This window comes from Diabrotica virgifera, chromosome 3 (genome assembly GCF_917563875.1).
Source record: "Diabrotica virgifera virgifera chromosome 3, PGI_DIABVI_V3a".
In the NCBI taxonomy this organism is placed as follows: domain Eukaryota; kingdom Metazoa; phylum Arthropoda; class Insecta; order Coleoptera; family Chrysomelidae; genus Diabrotica; species Diabrotica virgifera.
In genome coordinates, this window is record NC_065445.1 from 251,406,993 (window position 1) to 251,432,539 (window position 25,547).

General features: G+C 31.2%; 1 protein-coding gene across 2 annotated transcripts in view; it reads left to right on the forward strand.

The window, feature by feature from the left end:
- Positions 1–25,547, forward strand: part of LOC126881689 (cytochrome P450 4C1-like) — a 71,052-nt gene that overhangs the window by 17,008 nt on the left and 28,497 nt on the right. For both annotated transcript variants that reach the window (XM_050646098.1, XM_050646097.1), the window contains exons 2-5: positions 2,631–2,740; positions 11,211–11,301; positions 17,969–18,154; positions 22,310–22,665. In XM_050646098.1, coding sequence (XP_050502055.1) covers positions 2,631–2,740; positions 11,211–11,301; positions 17,969–18,154; positions 22,310–22,665 — 743 coding nt within the window. The remainder of the gene's footprint in view (positions 1–2,630; positions 2,741–11,210; positions 11,302–17,968; positions 18,155–22,309; positions 22,666–25,547) is intronic.

Here is a 25,547-nt window from a genome sequence, read left to right on the forward strand (position 1 = left end):
TTATGATGGCGTATTTGTGTTCAGCGATTCCAAAAACCTCCAAGTAATCTGTTTGCATCGATTTAATGCCGATATCCTTCAAATCTCCAGATGACGTGTCTTAGTAGTGACCCTGGACACCAGGTGCTCCGGGAGTCGGTTCTGATGGCGTAATCGTGTTAGGCACAAAAGATGCGTTCTTGGAAAAAATATATATAGGCTATTGATTATGTACTATAGAAAGGAACTACAACGTTAACGGGGTTTTATTATTTCATATGGTCAATGAATCTCTATGCATAAAAAAACCGCGGAGTGCTACCATTTATAGGGGTGCGTTTTTGAGAAATGGGTGAATTAGTCCCTGGGCACAGGTTACATTAGGGTGAATTCTATGCACTTTTGGTACAAACGCGTCTACATAAAAGTTGTTCCTGGTTAAATTTCCTATCTAAATATAAATTTTAAAGTCAAAGATACTTTTTTTACAAAAATATATTCAATAGAAAAAGCACAAAGAAACCCAAAAGAAAGAAATTTTGTTTTTGCCCCATAACTTTTGTCCACGGGGATATAGGTATAGACATTGCTTTACAGAAAAAAAACCTACATATTTCTTCTTTAAAATGGTGTTTGGTAGAGGTCATTAGGATTTACAGTTTTCGAAATATGATTTTTCAAAGTTCGCCACTCACAGTAATTTTGGGCAATTTTCCTTGTTATTTCGCAAATATTGTTCTGTAACTTTTTTCTACGTAACTTTAGGCATATGCAATGGTACATGTGAGAGGAATAGAAATCAATTACCATTAAAATGTTCTACTGTATAATGTTGTACGACTTCTTTTAAATAGGTTATCTTTTTCAAGATTTTATACTTTTAACGAGTTTTTATATTTTTTACGATTATTCTTTAAATTTCCCATTATAACTTTTCTTTCTACATTTAGGTATATATTATAAAATAAAAAAGAAAGCTTATTCTGTTTACTTTAGAATGGTGTATTATAAAAAATTCTAGGATTATTTTTGAATAAGATATGCTTTTTCAATATAAGTACTTGCAACGATTTTTGATTTTAGGATTATTTTTTAAATTTCTCATTATAACTTTTTTATGTGATTGTGTGCTATGATTGAATCTTATTGTTTATAGGTAATACTTTGGATCCACTTGACTTGGCCGGGAAAACTTCAAAATATGGATTAATTCCAATATTTACTGTCAAAGCTCCTGCACCACAAGCTTTGCTTGAAAAAATAGCATGTAAATGTACCAAAGGATGTAGAAAAAACTGCGGTTGTAGGAAGATAGGAATTAGTTGTTCAATATTCTGCAAAGGGTGCATGTGCATGGGTACTAATTGTGGGAACTCTAAGAAAACTGAGGTGTCAGAGGAAGATATTGAAACTAATGCTAACGAAGAGATGGAATTTTATTTTGAAAATTTTGTAAATGTCAATGTTTAAATAATTTTAACTAAAGTGATGTTTTCTAAGACTAATGTTTATGTAATTTTTGTAAAAGAAATAATTTTAAATAATACAAGTAAAAAAATATCAAAGAATCACTCGGTTTCCATTATTTAAATATGTATATATGATACACCATTTTAAAGAACAGAAAGTAAGCGCTCTTTATTGAGCAATATACATATAGTATATTCATGTACAAGAAAAAAAAGTTATAATGAGAAATTTAAAAAATATTCGTAAAAAATATAAAAAATAATATTCTTTTTTATATTAGGTATTAGTATATATTAAGGTATATATTATGTATATAGTATATATATAATATAATATTATATTATATATTATATAATAATATTATTTTATTTTTATGTTATATTATAAAAAATCGTTAAAAGTATAAAACTTTTAAAAACCATAATTTCTTTAAAAAAAAATCGTACAACTTTATACAGTAGACCACTCTAAAGGTAATTGATTTTTATTCCTATTACGTGTACCATTATATATACCTAAAGTTACGTAGAAGAAAGTTACAGAACAATATTTGTGAAATAACAAGGAAAATTGCCCAAAATTGCTGTGAGTGGAGAAGTTTGAAAAATCATATTTCGAAAACTATAAATCCTAATTATCTCTACTAAACAATATGTTAAAAAAGAAATATGTAGTTTTTTTTTCTGTAAAGCAATGTCTATACCTATATCCTCGTGGACAAAAGTTATGGGACAAAAAACAAAATTTCTTTCTTTTGGGTTTCTTTGTGCTTTTTCTTTTGGATATATTTTTGTAAAAAAAAGTATCATTGACTTTAAAAAGTAATATTTAGATAGGAAATTTAACCAGGAACAATTTTTATGTAGATATGTTTGTACCAAAAGTGCATAGAACTCACCCTAATGTAACCTGTGCCCAGGGACTAATTCACCCATTTCTCAAAAACGCACCCCTTTAAATGGTAGCACTCCGCGGTTTTTTCATATATAGATGTCCATTGACCATATGAAATAATAAAACCACGTTAACGTTGTAGTTCCTTTTAGCTATCTTATTTTGAATATAATCAATAGCCTAATACTGGAGTATTTTTCACTATAATATTTATTTCCACCAAATTCATCGAAACATAATATATGTATTTGAACATCAAAATTTCATTAAAATATGTTTATTTTTAGCCTCATTATTTACGAGAGATCGAATCAGAGCAAAGGAATTTTTTCCTATCTACAAAGAGTGGTCTTTAGGAGTTCCTGTCGTTAACATTATACATCCTGACGATATCGAGGTAAGAAAAAATATATTTATGTTAAAAATAACTAAATAATAATTTCGTGTAAATTTGTGTTGCATATATTTAACTTTAGGGGAAGTCTAGGGTGTGGCACCAATCGAAGTCAAAATGGAGGAGCATAGGTTAAGATAGTTTGGTAATGTTCAACATCGAGTATAGGTCCATTGGAATATTAGGTCCACTACTCTTTTTACTTTATATAAATGATATGCCTGAATATATCTCAAAAAAACACATATTTATGTATGCAGATGATACCACCATACTTGTCTCAGCGGAATCCTTCGAGTTAGCACATTCGAAGGTCAAGAATGTAATCTTGTCATTTAAGAACTGGTACTACCGAAATAATTTGGTAATAAATATAGATAAGATAGTATGTATGTATTCAGTTTTCTTATGGTGAAAGAAAAATAAGTACTTCTGCGTTCGAAATTACAGACAACGTGATTATTAAATTAGTTGATAATACTAAATTTCTTGGCACGATTGTGGACAATACTTTAAATTATCGTGAACACGTAAACAATACCTGTTTAAAATTGAATCGAGCATATTTCGCGATATTGTCGTTAAAGGACGAAGTTACTGTAAATGCGTTAGTTACACTATACTATTCCCAAGTGTATTCCATAATCCGTCAAAACATTATTGTTTGAGGACAGGCAGCGGAAAATTTGAGAGTATTTGTCCTACAAAAACGAATAATTCGAACAATATTTGGTTTACGCTTTAGAGACAGTTGTCGACAATGTTTTAAAAATAATAATATTTTTACGCTTGCTTCAATATATATCTATAGGTCAGTGGCGGTTATCCCTTTAGGTCAATTGGTCAATGACTTCCCTGTAATAATTGTACAATCAAACGATTATAATGTAATTATTTCCTTAAAAAGAAAGAAAATTTTCTGTATTAAAAATGTTCCGAATACAATAGTATCGTTCAAAGTTAAATTTTGCTTTTATTGTATTGACTTTTCAGTCATTTTGTTGTTGTAAAATATAGCGACAAAGATGCCGCCAAAAGATTACCGATAAATAAACATGAAATACGAGCTGTTTGACAGTACCGAAAAGCCAAATTTATCTTTGACTGAAACTACCGCAATATTACTCTTAAACAGCTAAATACGAACATTCACGATGGTCAAGAAATTTATTTGACCTCACTGTGAGAATACAGCACTGGGATTCCGAACGTTCACGAAAATATGCTCTTATATGCAAGTTGGTACCATCGTGGTCATTGACCGTAGACCGTAGATCTACGAGACGTGACTATCTACGCAGGGAGTAAGACTAGTTCGGAATTTACAAAGTTAAGTTAAGTTAAGTTAAGTTAAGTGAGGTTAATATTATTTTATTATAGATTTTTATAAAATGTCGGTAGTGGTTAGTATAAATGAACTCCAACGCCAAATGAAATTAAATTGAAGAAGAATCGATTTACTTTTTAAATCCGCATAAAAATGTAAGTTTTTATTTATTTTAGGTTTTGAGTTTAAGTAGTTTATTGATATTCTGGCTGTTATAATTACATATTATATCATACTATTTATCTGATTTATTTGACAATTAGTAATGAAGACTTGTTCCTTTTACTTATTTCATATTTACTTGTCAAACAAAGATCCGCTTAAATTTAAACAACATATTGCAAAATAAGTTATAAGATACCAATAGAGATAATGGAATAAGAAATTATTTAAAATGGGATTTGTAGGTCTTGTTTTTCCAAAAAAATCTTGAACCACCGGATATGACCTCCCACCGGATATGACCTCCCCCTTCACTTACAGACCAGCCGCCACTGCTATAAGTTGCTATCACGCACGTTCACTAAGTTAAATGATCTTAAAACAGCAAATGACTTACACGCATATAACACAAGAAACGCCGGGATATCTTCCCCGTCATATTCATACTAATTTTAGAAAATTTCCTGAATATGCAGGCTCCCTACTTTTTAATACACTACCATCTAGTCTTAAAAATTTTAATTCACTAGGAACTTTCTAAAAAAACTTTTCTTAAAAACGTAAAAAAGCAATAAGCCATGCCTTTTATTCAGTACGTGAATTTACGGAATGCTTAGCTCTAATTATTTAGAAGATGCACAATGTCTGGGGCGAATTTTAATTTTTGTATTGACATGATTTATAAAATAATTGTTGGCAACTTATTATGTATTTGTCTTGTACTATATATTATTTTTGTTTGTAATTGTAGTGTTGTAATATTTATTGTATTTTTTGACATGCCCTATGCATAAGTGTATGTAACCAAGGTTTAATAAAATTATCTATCTATCTATCTATCTATCTATCTATCTATCTATCTATCTATCTATCTATCTATCTATCTATCTATCTATCTATCTATCTATCTATCTATCTATCTATCTATCTATCTATCTATCTATCTATCTATCTATCTATCTATCTATCTATCTATCTATCTATCTATCTATCTATCTATCTATCTATCTATCTATCTATCTATCTATCTATCTATCTATCTATCTATCTATCTATCTATCTATCTATCTATCTATCTATCTATCTATCTATCTATCTATCTATCTATCTATCTATCTATCTATCTATCTATCTATCTATCTATCTATCTATCTATCTATCTATCTATCTATCTATCTATCTATCTATCTATCTATCTATCTATCTATCTATCTATCTATCTATCTATCTATCTATCTATCTATCTATCTATCTATCTATCTATCTATCTATCTATCTATCTATCTATCTATCTATCTATCTATCTATCTATCTATCTATCTATCTATCTATCTATCTATCTATCTATCTATCTATCTATCTATCTATCTATCTATCTATCTATCTATCTATCTATCTATCTATCTATCTATCTATCTATCTATCTATCTATCTATCTATCTATCTATCTATCTATCTATCTATCTATCTATCTATCTATCTATCTATCTATCTATCTATCTATCTATCTATCTATCTATCTATCTATCTATCTATCTATCTATCTATCTATCTATCTATCTATCTATCTATCTATCTATCTATCTATCTATCTATCTATCTATCTATCTATCTATCTATCTATCTATCTATCTATCTATCTATCTATCTATCTATCTATCTATCTATCTATCTATCTATCTATCTATCTATCTATCTATCTATCTATCTATCTATCTATCTATCTATCTATCTATCTATCTATCTATCTATCTATCTATCTATCTATCTATCTATCTATCTATCTATCTATCTATCTATCTATCTATCTATCTATCTATCTATCTATCTATCTATCTATCTATCTATCTATCTATCTATCTATCTATCTATCTATCTATCTATCTATCTATCTATCTATCTATCTATCTATCTATCTATCTATCTATCTATCTATCTATCTATCTATCTATCTATCTATCTATCTATCTATCTATCTATCTATCTATCTATCTATCTATCTATCTATCTATCTATCTATCTATCTATCTATCTATCTATCTATCTATCTATCTATCTATCTATCTATCTATCTATCTATCTATCTATCTATCTATCTATCTATCTATCTATCTATCTATCTATCTATCTATCTATCTATCTATCTATCTATCTATCTATCTATCTATCTATCTATCTATCTATCTATCTATCTATCTATCTATCTATCTATCTATCTATCTATCTATCTATCTATCTATCTATCTATCTATCTATCTATCTATCTATCTATCTATCTATCTATCTATCTATCTATCTATCTATCTATCTATCTATCTATCTATCTATCTATCTATCTATCTATCTATCTATCTATCTATCTATCTATCTATCTATCTATCTATCTATCTATCTATCTATCTATCTATCTATCTATCTATCTATCTATCTATCTATCTATCTATCTATCTATCTATCTATCTATCTATCTATCTATCTATCTATCTATCTATCTATCTATCTATCTATCTATCTATCTATCTATCTATCTATCTATCTATCTATCTATCTATCTATCTATCTATCTATCTATCTATCTATCTATCTATCTATCTATCTATCTATCTATCTATCTATCTATCTATCTATCTATCTATCTATCTATCTATCTATCTATCTATCTATCTATCTATCTATCTATCTATCTATCTATCTATCTATCTATCTATCTATCTATCTATCGATCTATCTATCTATCTATCTATCTATCTATCTATCTATCTATCTATCTATCTATCTATCTATCTATCTATCTATTTATCGAGACGTTAATCACCTAATACAAAGAATTGCTGACTGCGGGTCCTGGAAGAAGTAGGAGAGGGAGACCAAAGAAGACCTGGAGGAGACGTTTAGACAGAATATGGCGGTAGGGGGATTGGTATTGATATGATCTTGGAGAAATGATGATCATCTTTAAGTTTTCATCTTTGTATTGTATTATACTGGGTTGTATTGAATTATACTTATTATACTGGGCAACGGAATCATTTTAATGGTAAATGGTCGCTAAGGCTGTTCTAGACACACTACATTCATTATCCCACCGATTTTTATAACCGACTTACAGGGTGTGTTAAGAAATGCAATCTCCGGTTGATCCACATTTCAAAAGCCTCCAATTTATGTAAGGTTGATGTTTTAAGGACCCATGTTTCAATTGAATAGAGAAGAGTCGACCAGACGTAATATTTTGATAAACGTAATCGAATTTCGAGTTTTAATCGAGACTCACATAGCAGCCATTTGATTTTTTTGGAATGATTTTCTGGCGTGTTTTATTCTCAATCATACTTCTAGATCAGGTTTTTTAGGATGCTATCGATGCAACACACCAGGTACTTAAATTTATTGTGTTGTTCTTAAATGTGTCCGTTTATTGTCCAGTGTTGAGGTTGAGGACCGTGTATTCCTTACTGCAATACAAGGGAACCTGTTACAATATTCTGGACCCATATTATTTTAATTTCCATATTAGTAAACGAAGTATTTGATTTGTATGTACCTCGTAAAATTAGTAGATTGTGTTACATATATACGTCACCCTCCTTAATTTATTGTTGTTACGATATACAGTAGGTCCCTGTAAGTTGTATCCATATGGAAAACTTTTTTATTATTAATTTTACGAAAAAAAGTTATTCTTTATAAAAAGCTCTGCATGGTCCAAAACCTAAGATTTAACCATGAAATATCAAATTTTTTGAATATTATACGAGGTATGTCAAAAATTTTGAATTTCACTCAAGAGTAAAGTAGCTTTATTTTTCGTAATATTGGAAATTGCTATTATGAAAAGTTGTTTGGAATTAAAAACTATATTCTAATATGCAATTACATCCTTCTAATTGAAAATTTTTTTTTTTTTTTGAAAAATTTGGATCTCATTATTTTGTCAGTTATTTCAATTCTGATAACTCTTTTATTATTAATTTTACGAAAAAAGTATTCTTAATAAAGAGTTCTGGATGGTCTAAATCTTAAAATACAACCACCTTATATAAAATTTTATCAATTTTATACGAGATATGTCAAAAAAGATCAATTTAGATCAATAGTAAAGTACCTTTATAGTTCAGAATATTTCAATTAGAAGGATGTAATTACATACTGAAACATAGTTTTTAATTCTAAATAACTTTTCATAATAACAATTTTCGATATTGTGAAAAATAAACGTATTTTACTCTTGAGCGAAATTCATATTTTTTGACATAACTCGTATAAAATTGATAAAATTTGACATAGGATGGTTGTATTTTAGATTTTAGACCAAGCAGAACTTTTTATTAGGAATAACTTTTTTTCGTTAAATTAATAATAAAACAGTTATCTGAAATAAATAACGGAAAATAATGTTAGTTATCCATAATTTTTCAAAAAAAAATTTCAATTAGGAGGATGTAATTGCATACTATAATTACGGTGACCATATGTACTTATTTAAGTAGGACAGTACTTATTTTTAAATATTGTCCTAATGTACTTTAAAACCTTTCTAAGGACACGCGAATGTACTTATTTTTTCTAAAAAATGAATATTTTTATCTTTTACTACTTTTAAACAAATTTCTTTGTATACTGTTCCAGGTATTGCAGCTTTTGTGTCTTGATGGTTTCCAATATTTCCATTCTTTTGTTGACTCTTCTCATGACTTCGTTGTTTGTTACAGGCTCGGTCCATGCTATCTTCAGGTAAATACCTTCACCCATAGTTCAAATGCTTCCAACTTTTTAGTAGTCGACACGTTAATTGACCATGCTTCTATCCCGTAAAGCAGAGTCGAGAAAATGTAACACCTTGCCAGCCTAACTCTCAAGTCTTAATTATTTCAGTTCTCTTGCACAAACTACCTTTCTCATTTTATTGAAGTTGGTTCTTGCCTTCTCTATTCGAACTTTGATTTCTTTGGAGTAATCGTTTTTGTGTGATTAATTATTGTGCCAAGATAGTTGTAGTTTTCAACTTGTTCTAAAGATTTACCTTTAATTGTCAGGCTTTTATCATTATTTTGGTTTTTGATATCCTCATAAATTTAGTTCTGTTGATGTTTGCTGATAATCCATATTGTTCTCCATACTCAGCTATCTTGTTCATTAGCTTTTGGAGGTTTTGGAGGTTGTCCGCTATTATGATAGTGTCGTCCGCATATCTAATATTGTTAATTGAAGTTCCATTTAGGTACCTTTATTCCTGCTGTTTTTCCCTCAAGAACTTTTTTCATAATTTCTTCAGAGTATGCATTTAATAGTAGTAGTGACAATACACACCCCTGTCGCACTCCTCTTTTAATTTAGATCTCTTCTGATGTGTGTTCGTTAATGCGTATGTGTGCCTGCTGTTTATAATATAGATTTGATATAATTCAAAGGTCATTGTATTGTAATTGTTTTGCTTTGAGGACGTCCATTAGCTCTTTGTGGCGGAATGTATCGAAAGCCTTGTTGTAATCTATGAAACAGACGTACATATCCTGGTTCACATCCAAGAATCTCTGAATTAGTAGTGTAACTTCAAAGTGGGTTTCTTCAATATCCATTATCAAGTGTTTGGTAAATGCGTTTATGAATGATCTTTAAAAACATTTTAAGTGTGTGAGACATCAGGCTTATGGTGCGGTGGTCTTACACAAAACTTCACTGCACAAGTGAAACATTTTTACACAAAATGTGTAACCTACCTTGAAAACTGGAGTACAAATTTTCGTGAATTTAAACTATTCAAAAGCATAGATCTAAAGCGGGCTCCACACTCTCGGCGAAGTTACTTCGCCAAAGTTGACCGAAGTCCGAAGTACCCTCTCTACACACTCGTTCTACTTCGCGAGGAAGTGCGATACCAACAAAGAGCGGTGCGATACCGACAAAGATCCCTTTGACCAGACCGACAGATAATGGAAGTAGAATGAAGTGAGGCAAAGTTACACAAGGTGGCCGTCTACACTCTCGTACTTGTTGAACCTCGATCGACTTCGGCGAGAGTGTGGAGCTCGCATAAGAAGTGAAAAAACATGGAACCATGTTTGTTATTCTCCCGAGAAGCTTTTCTCTGCTAAACAGAGGAGAAAAAGATAGTCAGGATCGATGGCTTAAAGTTTTTAAGTGTGTAGATCAATTCAAACTGAAAAACTTACAAATATTATGCGCATTTATTTTTTGTCTTCCGGGTACTAGTGCGGCTATCGAGCGTTTATTTTCTGTAATAAATAATTATTATTGGACGTCGGAAAAGTCACAAATGTCCATATCCACTCCCAAGGCAGCGATGCTGGTGTACGCAAATTTTGATGAAATTTGTATGAAATGTTTCATTTACTTCAGTAGAAGCCGGACATTCTTAAAATAATTTTAAGTTCAGAAAAATATGAATGATGCAAAAAACCGGAAGAAGATGAGGCTATTCCAGGTCCCTCATCTAAAAACTCTTAATTACAGGCTTGTAACTTTTTCAAAGTTAATGAAATGTGTTATGTTTAGTTTAATTGATATATTTTTTTATGTTTAGCTACATAGTTTATTTATTTTTAACGCCAAAAAGTTATATTTGTCCAATGACAAGATACATTTTGCGTTTTTAATACATTTTTGTTTTTTGTACTTTTTTTTCTTTAAAAAGATATGGTCACCGTAACTATAATACAGTTTTACAGTAATTCCAAACAACTTTTCATAATAGCAATTTTCAATATTGTGAAAAATAAAGCTACTTTACTCTTGAGTGAAATTTAAACTTTTTGACATACCTCGTATAATATTCAAAAAATTTGATATTTGATGGTCAAATCTTAGGTTTTGGACCATGCAGAGTTTTTTATAAGGAATAACTTTTTTTCGTAAAATTAATAATAAAAAAGTTTTCCATATGGATACAACTTACAGGGACATACTGTATAAGTAAATTTATAACAACAACGATATTAACTACAAGATTAAATTACATTTTAGTTGGTAACCACAAATCCAAAAAGTATAACTAAAAGTTTTATTTACCATTTTCTGCATCCATGGCTGGGTAATGGTATTTTAACCAGTACAGGTAAAGTATTATTATTGATTTCTTACAATTGACAAGCAGTCAACAAAAATTGTTCAACTGGATATATCTAATCTTCTTCTTCCTCTTTAAAAGCAATTCTGATTGTTTACTGGCGGATTGATGGATTGAAGGATCTATGGAAGGTTGTCACTCCATCTTTTGCACATTCGGCCGATACTTTTTCTACCGACTGGTGATTTATCTCTTGCTATTTTGACCACACGTAAATCTCCCTCTTTTCCTATTCAGTGTCCATTCGTTTATACACTGTACGTTACATTGTCTTCTAATGTCGCCAGTCCTCTTTCGATCTTTCAGCGTATTTCCTCTAATTTTTTTCAGTACAGTAAAACCTCGATATAACGGGGTAATTGGGGGGCGGGGTGTCCGTTAAAGGCGAAATTCCGTTATATAAAAATAGGTTTAAAATAAATCACAAAACTTTTTTTTTGAAGTTTTGTTTGCAATTTTGATGTTTTTGCTGTTTTTTTGTGATTCGAAATGTGTCCGCATTATGCTACAATAAAAAGTTTATTGAAATTCTTTGTAAAATACAGAGACGTTTTTAATCTTTTTTCACATTTGTAGACCACAGGAAAAGAACTTGATAAGTCTATTTTTTACATTTCTCGTTTTTAATACCACTTTGTAGCTTTAATTACATCGTTTCTGAGAGTAACACAATACAGAGTAATAACTTGATAAGTTAAAAGATATCAGTGTTTAAAGAAAACCTGTACAGGAAAGAACTTGACGTGTCCATTCCAAACAGGGGAAAACGTTGATAAGTCCAGGTAATTAATATGCAATATACAAGGTGTCCCGAAAAGATTGGTCATAAATTATACCACAGATGCTGGGGTCAAAAATAGGTTGATTGAACCTCACTTACCTATATACAATACTGCACACAAAATAAGTTACAGCCCTTTGAAGTTACAAAATGAAAATCGATTTTTTTTCATATATCGAAAACTCTTAGAGATTTTTTATTAAAAATAGACATGTGCCATCTTTATGGCAGCAACATCTTAAAAAAAAATTAAAGTGAAATTTGTGCATCCCATAAAAATTTTATGGAGGTTTTGTTCCTTCAAACCCCCCCAAACTTTTGTGCACGTTCCAATTAAATTACTATTGTGACACCATTAGTTAGACACAATGTTTTTAAAACTTTTTTGCCTCTTAGTACTTTTTCGATAAGCCAGTGTTTATCGACATATTTTGAATATTTGTCGAATCCACCACATATTTGTGTATGGTTAAGTACGATTATTGAGACGTGTTAATAATCTGAAAATTTATTTATAATTTACATTTTTAGGTATATTTTGAAAAAGAAGCCACATCTCGATATAAAGTGACTTGTCAAAAAAAGACAAAGAGGCAAAAAAGTTTTAAAAACACTGTGTTTAACTGATGGTATCACAATAATAGTTTAATTGGAACGTACACAAACATTTGGGGGGTTTAAAGGAACAAAACCCCCATAAAATTTTTATGTAAATATATTAAAAAAGAAGCAGCAGCTCGATAAAAACTGGCTTATTGAAAAAATACTAGGAAGCAAAAAAGTTTTAAAAACGTTGTGTTTAACTAATAGTGCCACAAATATGAATTAATTGGAACGTACACAAAAGTTTGGGGGGGTTTAAGGGAACAAAACCCCCATAAAATTTTTATGGGGTTTACAAACGTCACTATAATTTTGTGTTAAGATGATCCTGCCATAGGAATGATACATGTTCATTTTTAATAAAATATCCTCTAACAGTTTTCGATATATTGAAAAAAAAATCGATTTTCATTTTGTAACTTCAAAGGGCTGTAACTTTTTTGTGAGCACATTTGTACTAAGGTAAGTTAGGTTCAATCGAACTATTATTGACCCCAGAATATGTGGTATAATTTATGACCAATCTTTTCGGGACACCCTGTATAATATGTAATTTTAAAAAACTAAAACGTAAAGCATCAACAAATATATCAATTTTTTTTTCTAATTGATTGTAAGATGTATTTTAACATAATCACAGAGTTTTAAACTTTAAAAATGTTGTCCTAAACGAAACCAAAAATGTGACTTATCAAGTTATTTTCCTGTGGTCTTCATTTGACCGGATTTTCTTGTCCGTTATATCCGAAGTCCGTTAAATAGAGGTCCGTTATATCGAGGTTTTACTGTACTTTAATCTCTGCCTTTTCTAGTAGTCTTTGTGTTGTGGCTATATCTGGTCTTGTTTCTGATGCATATGTATGTCAGGAGCTAGGACAATTAATCCCCGGACAAATAATCTCGGACAAAAAATCCCCACAAATTATCCCCGGACAAAAAATCCCCGGACAAAAAATCCCCGGACAAAAAATCCCCGGACAAATAATCCCCGGACAAAAAATCCCCACAAAAAATCCCGGACAAATAATCCCCACAAATTTTTTTGGACAAAATATCCCCACAAAAAATCCCGGACAAAAATTCCCCAAGAAATATTTGCTGCCCAATAGTTCTCTAAAAGTTTTCCCGAAATTTTACCAAATGTCGAATTCCAATTCCATGCTAAAAACTTCAAATTTTAAACGACAAAGGAGTGTGAGTTTTTTCAAAAATCGTGAAAGATGTGGGGAATGGGCTAAGGCCCCGTTTTCATGGCATGCGCTTGATTTTACTTGAGACCGTTCACATGCCAACGCGCGTTTTAATGACCTAAAACGCGTGTTAGCATGTGAACGGTCTTCAGTAAAATGTATGTAGTTGTAATCGCGCGTTATCAAGAGCCTGTCAAGAGAACGGGGCCTTAGCTTATTTCCCATTAGACCGGGCAGTATCGTCGCCCCGCTAGCAAAATTATTCCGATTCGATTTTTTTGCAGAAACTTACTCAAAAAGAGGTCCTTATAACATATCCACAGGGTGCCGGGCGGTGCCGTGGTCGAAAAATTGTTTAAACAATTTTTTTGAAACAAATTCACAAAAATAATTTTTTCATTTCGAACAAAATTTTTTTAGATAAACTGGCTTATTCTGAGCAAAAAAGGTCTCTTGTCATTTTTCTCTAAAATTGATTGTTGTCGAGTTATATGCGATTAAAATTTGAAAATTGCGAAAATGGCCATTTTCAAGGCTTAATAACTCGATTAAAAATTATTATTATAAAATTCAAAAAGTTAGCAAATCAAGTTTCAAATCCCTTCTTCAAGGTCCTGAAGAGATTTTTGTCATTGTTTTATTAGAAAGCTGTTATTTTGAATTATTAACAATTAGCGCTATAGTCCAGGATTTATGGTCGCCCCCGTTAGTGAAATTATTCCGAATCCATTTTTTTGCAGAAACTTACTCAAAACGAGGTCCTTATAACATATCCACAGGTTGCCGGGCGGTGACTTGGTCGAAAAATTGTTTAAACAATTTTTTTAAACAAATTCACAAAAATAATTTTTTCATTTCGAACAAATTTTTTTAGATAAATTGGCTTATTCTGAGCAAAAAAGGTCTCTTTTCATTTTTTTCTAAAATTGATTGTTGTCGAGTTATATGCGATTAAAAATTTGAAAAATGCGAAAATGGCCATTTTCAAGGCTTAATAACTCGATTAAAAATTATAATTATGTAATTCAAAAAGTCACCAAATCAAGTTTCAAATCCCTTCTTCAAGGTCCTGAAGAGATTTTTGTCATTGTTTTATTAGAAAGCTGTTATTTTTAATTATTAACAATTAGCGCTATAGTCCAGGATTTATGGTCGCCCCCGTTAGTGAAATTATTCCGATTCCATTTTTTTGCAGAAACTTACTCAAAACGAGGTCCTTATAACATATCTACAGGGTACCGGGCGGTGACGTGGTCGAAAAATTGTTTAAACAATTTTTTTAAACAAATTCACAAAAATAATTTTTTCATTTCGAACAAATTTTTTTAGATAAATTGGCTTATTCTGAGCAAAAAAGGTCTCTTTTCATTTTTTTCTAAAATTGATTGTTGTCGAGTTATATGCGATTAAAAATTTGAAAAATGCGAAAATTGCCATTTTCAAGGCTTAATAACTCGATTAAAAATTATAATTATGAAATTCAAAAAGTCACCAAATCAAGTTTCAAATCCCTTCTTCAAGGTCCTGAAGAGATTTTTGTCATTGTTTTATTAGAAAGCTGTTATTTTTAATTATTAACAATTAGCGCTATAGTCCAGGATTTATGGTCGCCCCCGTTAGTGAAATTATTCCGATTCCATTTTTTTGCAGAAACTTACTCAAAACGAGGTCCTTATAACATATCCACAGGGTGCCGGGCGGTGACGTGGTCGAAAAATTGTTTAAACAGTTTTTTTAAACAAATTCACAAAAATAATTTTTCCACTTCGAACAATTTTTTTTAGATAATTTGGGACATTCTGAGCAAAAAGTCTTGTGATTTTTTTCTAAAATTGATTGTTGTCGAATTTACGCGATTTATAATTTGAAACATGCGAAAATGGCCATATAACTCGACAACAATCAATTTTAGAGAAAAATCACAAGAGATCTTTTTTGCTCAGAATAACCCAATTTATCTAAAAAAAAATCGTTCGCAATAAAAAAAATATTTTTGTGAATTTGTTTAAAAAAAATTGTTTAAACAATTTTTCGACCACGGCACCGCCCGGCACCCTGTGGATATGTTATAAGGACCTCGTTTTGAGTAAGTTTCTGCAAAAAAAGGAACCGGAATAATTTCTAGCTTTCTAGCTATAGCTTTCTAATAAAATAATGACAAAAATCTCTTCGGGACCTTGAAGAAGGGATTTGAGACTTGATTTGGTGACTTTTTGAATTTCATAATAATAATGTTTAATCGAGTTATTAAGCCTTGAAAATGGCTATTTTCGCATTTTTCAAATTTTTAATCGCATATTACTCGACAACAATCAATTTTAGAAAAAAATGAAGAGAGACCTTTTTTGCTCAGAATAAGCCAATTTATCTAAAAAAATTTTGTTCGAAATGAAAAAATTATTTTTGTGAATTTGTTTAAAAAAAAATTGTTTAAACAATTTTTCGACCACGGCACCGCCCGGCACCCTGTAGATATGTTATAAGGACCTCTTTTTGAGTAGGTTTGTGCAAAAAAATCGAATCGGATTAATTTCGCTAGCGGGGGCGACGATATTGCCCGGTCTACATATCTTCCACGATTTTTGAAGATATTCTTCTTTAGCGGCGAATCGATTGAGGGTAAAATTTGATTGATCCGCGCGCATGCGCACACCGACAGTATGGTATTAGTTGTTATACAGGCTCTGATTGGGTGTTGAAATTTTGAAATGATCTGTCAATAATTGCTCAATATGGAGGTTATCGGTAAACAAAAATATTGTATAATATTAGTTTTTATTGACGTGTGGACAGAAATAAAATCAAATTTATAATTATAGTGACTTTTTAAATAGTCTTGAAAAGCCGCAGGTACGTAATTCTATATGTTTCAGTTGGAAATACCTAATAGTTTCAATACCAATCTATTTGGAAAATGTAAACAAAATAATGTAGTTACCTATTAGTAGGCAATGCTTTAATTTACATAATCTGATTACGAACAAACTTTCTACAAATCTTCATCTCATATATCGTTTTCTTACTCTATATTTTGTTGTATTTTATTTCGACAAAAATCAAACTAATAATTTTATTAAATTCATATAAATTTATGGTGTAAACGTTTAGTTTGTGTATATTCCCACATGACGTATACGAGAGTTTGGTGCAGTTTGAAATGGCGTCAACTTTCGTACGGCGCGGTAGACGTGAAGTGGGTTCAAGCCCCAAGCAAATTATTATTTTTTTATTTTTTTTTATAGATTTTATGATTGTAAGTATATTATTATATAATTTTTGAAGATATTCTTCTTTTTTGAAAGTGGTAGATAAGAAAGTTAGTTTGATTTTTAAATAAAATAAGTACAAATAACCTTTTAAGTATATTTACTTCGTTTAAATTACCTATTATATAATAGAAGAATATCTTCTTACGTGCGTACAAAGTACACACACATTCTTTTTTTAAAAACCTCACACTCTTTTTTCATGTAAATTTTGAAGTTTTCAGTATGGAATTGGAATTCGAAATTTGGTAAAATTTCGGGAAACCTTTTCGAGAATTATTCGGCAGCAAATATTTCTTGGGGATTTTTTGTCCGGGATTTTTTGTGGGGATATTTTGTCCAAAAAAATTTGTGGGGATTATTTGTCCGGGATTTTTTGTGGGATTTTTTGTGGGATCTTTTGTCCGGGGATTATTTGTCCGGGAATTTTTTGTCCAAGGATAATTTGTGGGGATTTTTTGTCCGGGATTATTTGTCCGGGGATTATTTGTCCGGACCCCGTAATTATTGGTGATACACTGGCTTTATAAATTCTTGACTTCTCAGTGTTAATATGTCGGTTTCGCCATATATGTAGTGTTATTAAAACATCCAGCCAATTTATTTGCTTTTTCTACTTGATTTCTCATTTCTTTGTCCAGGTCTTCGTAGCTTGACAATATAATTCCAAGGTATTTTATTTCCATTACTTGTTCAATACTGATACCATCCATTTCTATTTTACATCCGATTGGTTCTTTACTGATTACTATTGTTTTAGTTTTCTAAGATGAAATTGTCATACATATATCTAATCTTAACCTTTAATATTTTAGGATCTCCATGGCACAAGAGGAGGAAGATACTAACTCCAGCATTCCACATGGATATTCTGCATCAGTTTGTAGAAGTATTCAACAAAGAAACTACGTTTTTAGTTGAAAGATTAAAGAAAGTATGTAACGCACCTTATCTAAATCTTTCTGAGCATATCACAGATTATACATTATTTTCAGTTGCAGGTAAATTTCTTTCTAGGATAAACATTTTAGTGATAGTACGTGAGTTCACTAATTATGATTTATTCACGGTGAATTGAAAACCACTGGTAACGACCGTTCTTTAATAACTTCAATAAAAATGACTGGGGACCAGATATCATCAACTTTGTATTCACTGTCTCGCAAAATGTGTTTATTTATAGAGTAAATAGTTAATTATGATATTCACGGCGAACTTATCGTAATATCTAGCGATTATTAGAAACGGTGAATTTTAAAGAACGATGTAGTAAATACTTATAATTTAATACTTTTAATTTAATATTACCATATTCTCGGTGATCGCTATTTGAGGAACAGCGATTATGAACATGGGGATTTAACAAATTTTAGGAACTGTAAAATATGATGTATTTTATGTTTATTATTTTCATTGCACACGTATTGAATATGTTTCCGTTTACAGAAACATCCTTAAAAGAAAAAAAATACGTGATATTCTAGAGTTATTTTTAGTTTCATTTGAAGAGGAAGCATTGTCAAGAAAATTTTGTGTTGCTTTTTAAATGGAATTGTAAATTTATAATAAGTCAATCATTCAGTTGCGTTAACCCTTAACTACAGACATCCCAATATTACCACGTAACTACAGATCCTCGGTATTTTTTACCGGTCATTATAAAATAGAGTCAAAATATAAAGTTAATAATAAAAAACAAAAAAATATGCATTATGTGTTTTTCTGGAGTCTCTAGATATGGGAAAAATGGTAAAATTAGTGATTTTAATAATATAATACAAGATTTTTAAAGAATAATCTGTTAAACGAGAATTATGGTGACATTTTTGGTCTATTGAAACAAACAGCCATAAATGCTACGGGCAAAAATTTAGACTTTTTTTAACAAATACCTAAACGTAACATAGAATGACAAAGGAAACATAAAAGAGCATTTACGAAAATTTTTACATCCATGAGAAAAAATCTACAAGGGGTAAAATTATCACAGAATTAAATGGCAATTCCATTTTTGCAAAGTGGCCTTAAAATTTTTATCTTCAAATTTAACCTTCATTGAAGGTCCAGGATGACTTCCATAGTCCATTTCTTTACTTTTTTCCTAAAAACACAAAAAAAATAAAATAAACATTTCAGATTTACAAATATAGTACCCATATAAAAATACTTACTTAAAACAGACATCCGGTAATTTTTACTGGTTAAGATTTTTGATGTGTGCTAGAAAAGAAAATATTGACAATACACACTACACGCTTTGACTAGCATTATTATACAAACTGCCCGAGAGGTACAGACACACATGAACTTGAAAGTGGTGAGGTTACCACGAAATCCACATTTTGGGAATGCCCGCCGGTAAAAAATACCGGATCTCTGTAGTTAAGGGTTAAACATAATAATAATAATTGATTCATTAAAAATAAATTTAAAGTTCTTATAAATATACATTAAATAAAAGTTGAGTTAACGATATTCGATATCAGCAATATGTTTTTATAGTATAATCGTGTATAATCCAATACAGAGTAACCGCCAGGGGCGGCCCGTCGGGGTAGACAAGGCAGGCGCTGCCTAACCTCTTCAAATGTACACTACAATAATAAATTATTTATCAATATAAATTACTTATTTCAAAATTGTAATTTATAAATTTTGACACAATACGTAAGTTTCTAAAATAAAAAAGCTACTTTTTAATTTCTCTTCGAAGTTGTAATTATTGTACGCTCCTCGTAGTAGTACTACTCACTTCTATTATTACGCCACTACCCTATGGTCAGGCACTTTAAAATCCGCCTGACCTAAAGAACAGAAGATAATGATGCAAGCAAGCAAGCAATTTGATTTAACCCGACCTGTGGGAATGTCCACCCTCTCGAAAGAGTACATTCGGGTGTAACAATTCATTGGGGCGAGGTGTTTTGACCCGAGTATATACAGGGATCACCCCACCTCGCTCTAATGCCCCAGGCCATCCCTTTCCCCCCCATAGTACGCTGATGCGCGATGAGGGCACAACTATCGTAGCCAAATGCTCTTCACAATGGAATCCTGGGTAATAAGATTCCATTGTGGTACCCTAATCGAATGCAAAAAACTAGGCCAGCGTAATGCGCTCTATGCCTTTATCTTCTTTCTTACTTATCCGCGGAACTAAAAAATTGCTTGCTTGGGCCCCGAGTCATCGTGCTGAGCCCTAGTGGGCTCCGTCCGATGACTCGTTGCTCGAGTTTGTATGTGTTTTATGGTTTTTTTATAATTTTTTTGGGGGCTTTCGCCATTTTTATTTTATTTATATTTTTTTGGGGGCTTATGCCCTTCTGTAATTTTCTAAAATTCACTTACCTTAGAGGCGGTCGTGGTACTTGATCTTCGTATGTAACGCTGTCTTCGGCACTTGTTTTCGAGCTACGAACTCACTACTATCACTTATCACTTTTGTACTCTTATCCCACTATTTGTTGCTTCGGACGTCTGTGCTTCCATCGGTGGAACTCATCATACCTTAGCGTCTCTCGCAGTATGTAATTTGGGTGGTGCTCCAGTTCCGCGAATTTGGTCCTTGCCTTATCTGTCATGATTTCGGTGACTCTCACCTGTTGGAGTTCTCTGAACAGGAATCTTTCAGCTACATACCTTGGGACTCTGGCGGCCTCCCTCAAGCTGTTGTTGTGGGCTGCTTGGATCTTCTTCTTGTGTGTGTTACTTACGTGTCCCCATGCGAGAGACGCGTATGTTAATACTGGTAGGATTATACTATTGATCAGTCTTAACCTTGTTTTCAGTCTTAGTTTGCTTTTCCTGCCTGTGAGTCCTCTTAGTGTTGCTTTTGCTATGTTGGCCTTCCGGACTGTGGCTTCTACGTGTTTGTTTTTGGAAGGTTAATCCTTTGTCCATGATGACTCCTAGGTATTTAGCTTCGTTTTTCCACTCGATGGGTCTGTTCTGCACCGTCAGCTGTTCCTCTGGCTGTTGTCTTCCTTTCTTGTATAGAACCGCTTGCGTTTTATCTGAGTTGATGGCTATCTTCCATTTTATGCTCCATTCTTCTATTTCTTCTAACGCTGTTTGCAGGTTGGTCACTGCTGTATCTACATTTCTATGATAGAAGATAATGATATGCGTCTCTCATTCTTTATAAGCACAGCGCTGTGAGTGGGGCTTGTCTAGCCCTAGTGGACGAGAATTTCCGGGAACTTTTTGGGGCTAGGTCAGGCTACATTTTTTTGCGCCTTCGGCAATGGTTGTCCCGAGCTGCATCTCGGGATAGCCAATTGTATGTTTTAGCATCCTGACTACAAATACTGAAAAAACTAAAAGTGCGAATTTTGTCATGAAATTTGGTACGTGGGGTTAGAATAATATTTGGAACAACCTTTTCAAATAACTTTTTCCGATATCTCTAACGCGAAGCAAAATATCGAAAATTCGCCCTGTTTGTAGATTCGTAGTAGATAGCGTTTAAAATTTAAATTTGAGTTGACTATGACTATCTTAAAAAATGTGAGCCATCACTTTTGCTTGACTTCAAAATTTTAAATCTGTATTTATTTTGATAGCCGCAATATAGGGGTGTCTTCATCTTAAATGCGACACACTGTGTATATAGGTATATGAGTATATTATAATATGTAGAGTATAGTAGAGTATATAGCATATATAAAGGTATATGTGTCGCCTACCCGCATACTGAGATCACGAGCCGCCACTGGTAATCGCCATCGTGTTTAGCTTACAATATTATAAATTGTGACTACCTGTTATTGTACATAAAAGAGCGGCCAAAACGGTCACTGTTTAACATCACCGTTATCTAAAACGGTCCCTGATCACGGCTTCATTGTAAAATCACCACATTCACCATAACTAAGAAAATTCTTTTAAGTTTAAACTTACTTTAGCATTAATGTTTTGTCAGAAAGTGGGTCTAGCAACAATAAATTGCACATACTTTTTACTTTATTATTTGAAATTAAAAAAACAGTTGTTTAAAAGAAATTTTAAACAAAAAAATTGTTTAATTTATTAATGTTTTGTATTTTGCTAAAGATTTCCGAAGTGGAAATGGAAACATCAAAGAAACTTAATTTGAGTGTAAAATTTAGGCTTCTTCCCAACTAAAATAGTAAATTTCAAATTACTACCTTTTCCAGAAACATCTCTTGGTATTTCTTTGCGAGAAGATAAAAGTTGTGCCAGTTACAAAAAGGCCCTTTATGACTTCGGTGCTGATTTTGCTTATTGGCTAATCCGTCCATGGCTATACGTTCCCATTATCTATAAGTACAGTTCACTATGCGAGAAAAATACAAAATCAATTGAAGTAATGCATAATTTTTCGAAAAACGTCATTACTGAAAGAAAGAAAACCTTTGAACTGGAAGATACTCCGACTTATTCGAAGACAAAATATCGAGCATTACTAGATGTGTTGCTGACTACACAACATAATGGAAACCCGATTACTGTGGATGAAATCAGGGAAGAATTAGATACTTTTATATTTGAGGTAAGTACTGCAACGGGTAACTCTTTTAGGACGACATACTCAATAAAACATTGGTTAAAATAAAGTAAATATATTCAGGGTACAGTTCAAAATTAAAATAACAAAATCAAATGTAATTCTATCTTCGTCCCGTTGCGGAGAAAGCTCCCTTGATAGACGTCTGCAAAATAAAAAGAAAATTATATTTTTATTATCATCAACAGAAAATATCCTTACACTTTACTCCAGTGTAAGGCACAAACAGTCCCATAATTAAAATATTAATAATTATACTAGTCCAAGCTGTGGGTGAAAAATAGGTCGATTTCAGGATATAATTCAGGAATTTTTGAAACCTATCAGGTGTTGTAAAGGACGATGCCTGGAATAACTTATATTAAAATGTAACCAAAAATTTTGTGCGGTTGTTTTTTATTTATGACGATTTTCATTTGTTAAATTTGCAATTTTTAAAGATTTTTAATTTTGCAGCTTAGGATATTCATTTTAGAGAAAAACTTTTAAATAGAAAATTGTAGTAAATTAAAAAACCTGCAATTTGAGCTATGCCAAGTTTAATTTCGTTAATACGTTATTTCAAAATAGCCTGCGAAAAGTCCAAAATGGCCGTTTCTTGCAATTGCCTTATTTGTTGTAAAAAGAACTTTTATGCATTTTTAAGGCTTTAAAATGAAGATGTTTCAATACTAAACATAAAAAAATTTGTAGTGCCCGATTGGTGAACTTGTTGCTATAATTTGTTTATCCCAAGGAGTCAAATGTCCAAGGCTATAACTTTTTGAAAAAAAAAATCGTACAGAGTTAATCTAAGATCCACTCTCCTTCTAAAGACTTATATTTTCATATTCTGATGTAAACAAATGCGTATAACATTTTTCAATTCGGATTTTCAATTATTTCGGATTTTAAAATAAGGGGGCAAATTTCGTTATAAACATTTAGAACTGAAGCCGCCCCTGTACATCCTATGGGTTTCTAACTTGCAGATTATTGTGGCTGAAGACAAAATAAAGACTCAAAACCAAATAAAAATTTTCTACGACCAACTGAAGCCGAGATAATTGTTTTTGTTTTCTTAAGTCGCGACTAGTCGTAGTGACTTTATTTATAACAATTAAGAAATTATTTCACATTCATTGACTAAAGAAAGTCTTATATTACCTTAAAATAAAAATTATTTTAACTGAAAATTACATTTAATCATTAAAAATGATTTTTAAAATGTAGTGGAGATTTATTTTCCCTTGCGAATGTGATTTATTGTGTCGGTTGCCCTTAGCAACGGCTAGCAACTTATAATACATTGAATCACGGTTTTTGCTTTAAATTTTAAAGTACCGCTTGGATTGACATGAAATTTGGCAAACACATAGATAACATGTTAAGGAATAAAAATGATATTGGGCCTCTGTGTGCTTTTGCCCTGGGGGTGAGTTTAACCCCTTATAACGGGTGAAAAAATATATGTTCAAAATAAGTTCGGAAATGGATAAAACGTCTAATTCTAAGCACCTTTTTTCTATAGCATTTTTTTACCAGGTTAATGCCTTTCGAGTTATTTTAGAGTAAATACCTTCATTTTTCAACAAAAAAATAACGTTTTTAGGCGGTTTTTGTCAAATAACTCAAAAAGTAAGTATTTTATTTAAAAAAAAAGAGTTTTAAGAAAAATATAGCAAATTAAAAATTGAAAAAAATGATGTATGCATTAAATCTCTAGACCCAGTAGAAACAAAGTTCTAGCTAATGAGAAATAGGTTCATATCCGTCAAATTTCAAAATGAATTATTTCAACGTGAAATAGCCAAAAAGTGATGCACTTTTTGGAGAAAAATCATTAAAACTTGTGTTTAAAAAAATATGTGTATCTGTTTTTAAAAAAAGTTTATAGCATCAAAAGTAAGCAAGTTACGCTGAAAATAAAGTTGATCTCTTTTTTTTTTGGTAAAAAACTCGGGAAAGTCACCCCCTAATTACCATCTTAAATCAAATTATTCATTACCGCTTCACAAGTTACTTTGCTCATGTATTGTTTATATGATCTGTAAGTCTCATAGGTTTAGAGGGCTTATTTAATAAAAAATTGGTTTTAAACTAAATCTGTTTTAATTTTTAATTTTGAAAAAAAAGTTTTTTTTAAATCACTTAAAATTTATTAGTATGACCAAAAATCACAAAGAGTAAAAAAATGTAGTTTTTGCTGTTATGAATATTTTGGATTTTTTGCTTTTTTGGAAGGCAAAAATTTGTTAAGATATGGTTGTTCTAAAGTTGCATACACTCGTGATTATTGACTAGTTCAAGTCCTTTTAACTGCAGCCCCTTCAAAAATAAGCACTTTGAACCGATGAAACTTACAGACATAAACGACACATACACGAGTAAAACATCATTGAAGTAAAATGGATTAATTTCATTTTTGATGCTAATTAGGGGGTGACATTCCCGAGATTTTTGACCAAAAAAAAAGAGTTCAACTTTATTTTCAGCGTAACTTGCTTACTTTTGATGCTATAAACTTTTTTTAAAAACAGATATACATACTTTTTTAAACACTTTAAAGAAGTTGTAATGATTTTTATTCAGAAAATGCATGATTTTTTGGTTATTTCACGTTGAAACAATTCACTCTGAAATTTGACGGATATGAACCTATTGTTCATTACTAGAACTTTGTTGCTACTGGGTCTAGAGATTTCATGCATACATCATTTTTTTCAATTTTTAATTTGCTATATTTTGTTAAAACTCTTTTTTTCAATAAAATACTTACTTTTTGAGTTATTTGTCAAAAACCGCCTACAAACGTGTTTTTTTTTTGTTGCTGAAAAATGAAGGTATGTACTCCAAAAAAACTCGAAAGGTATTAACTTGGTGAAAAA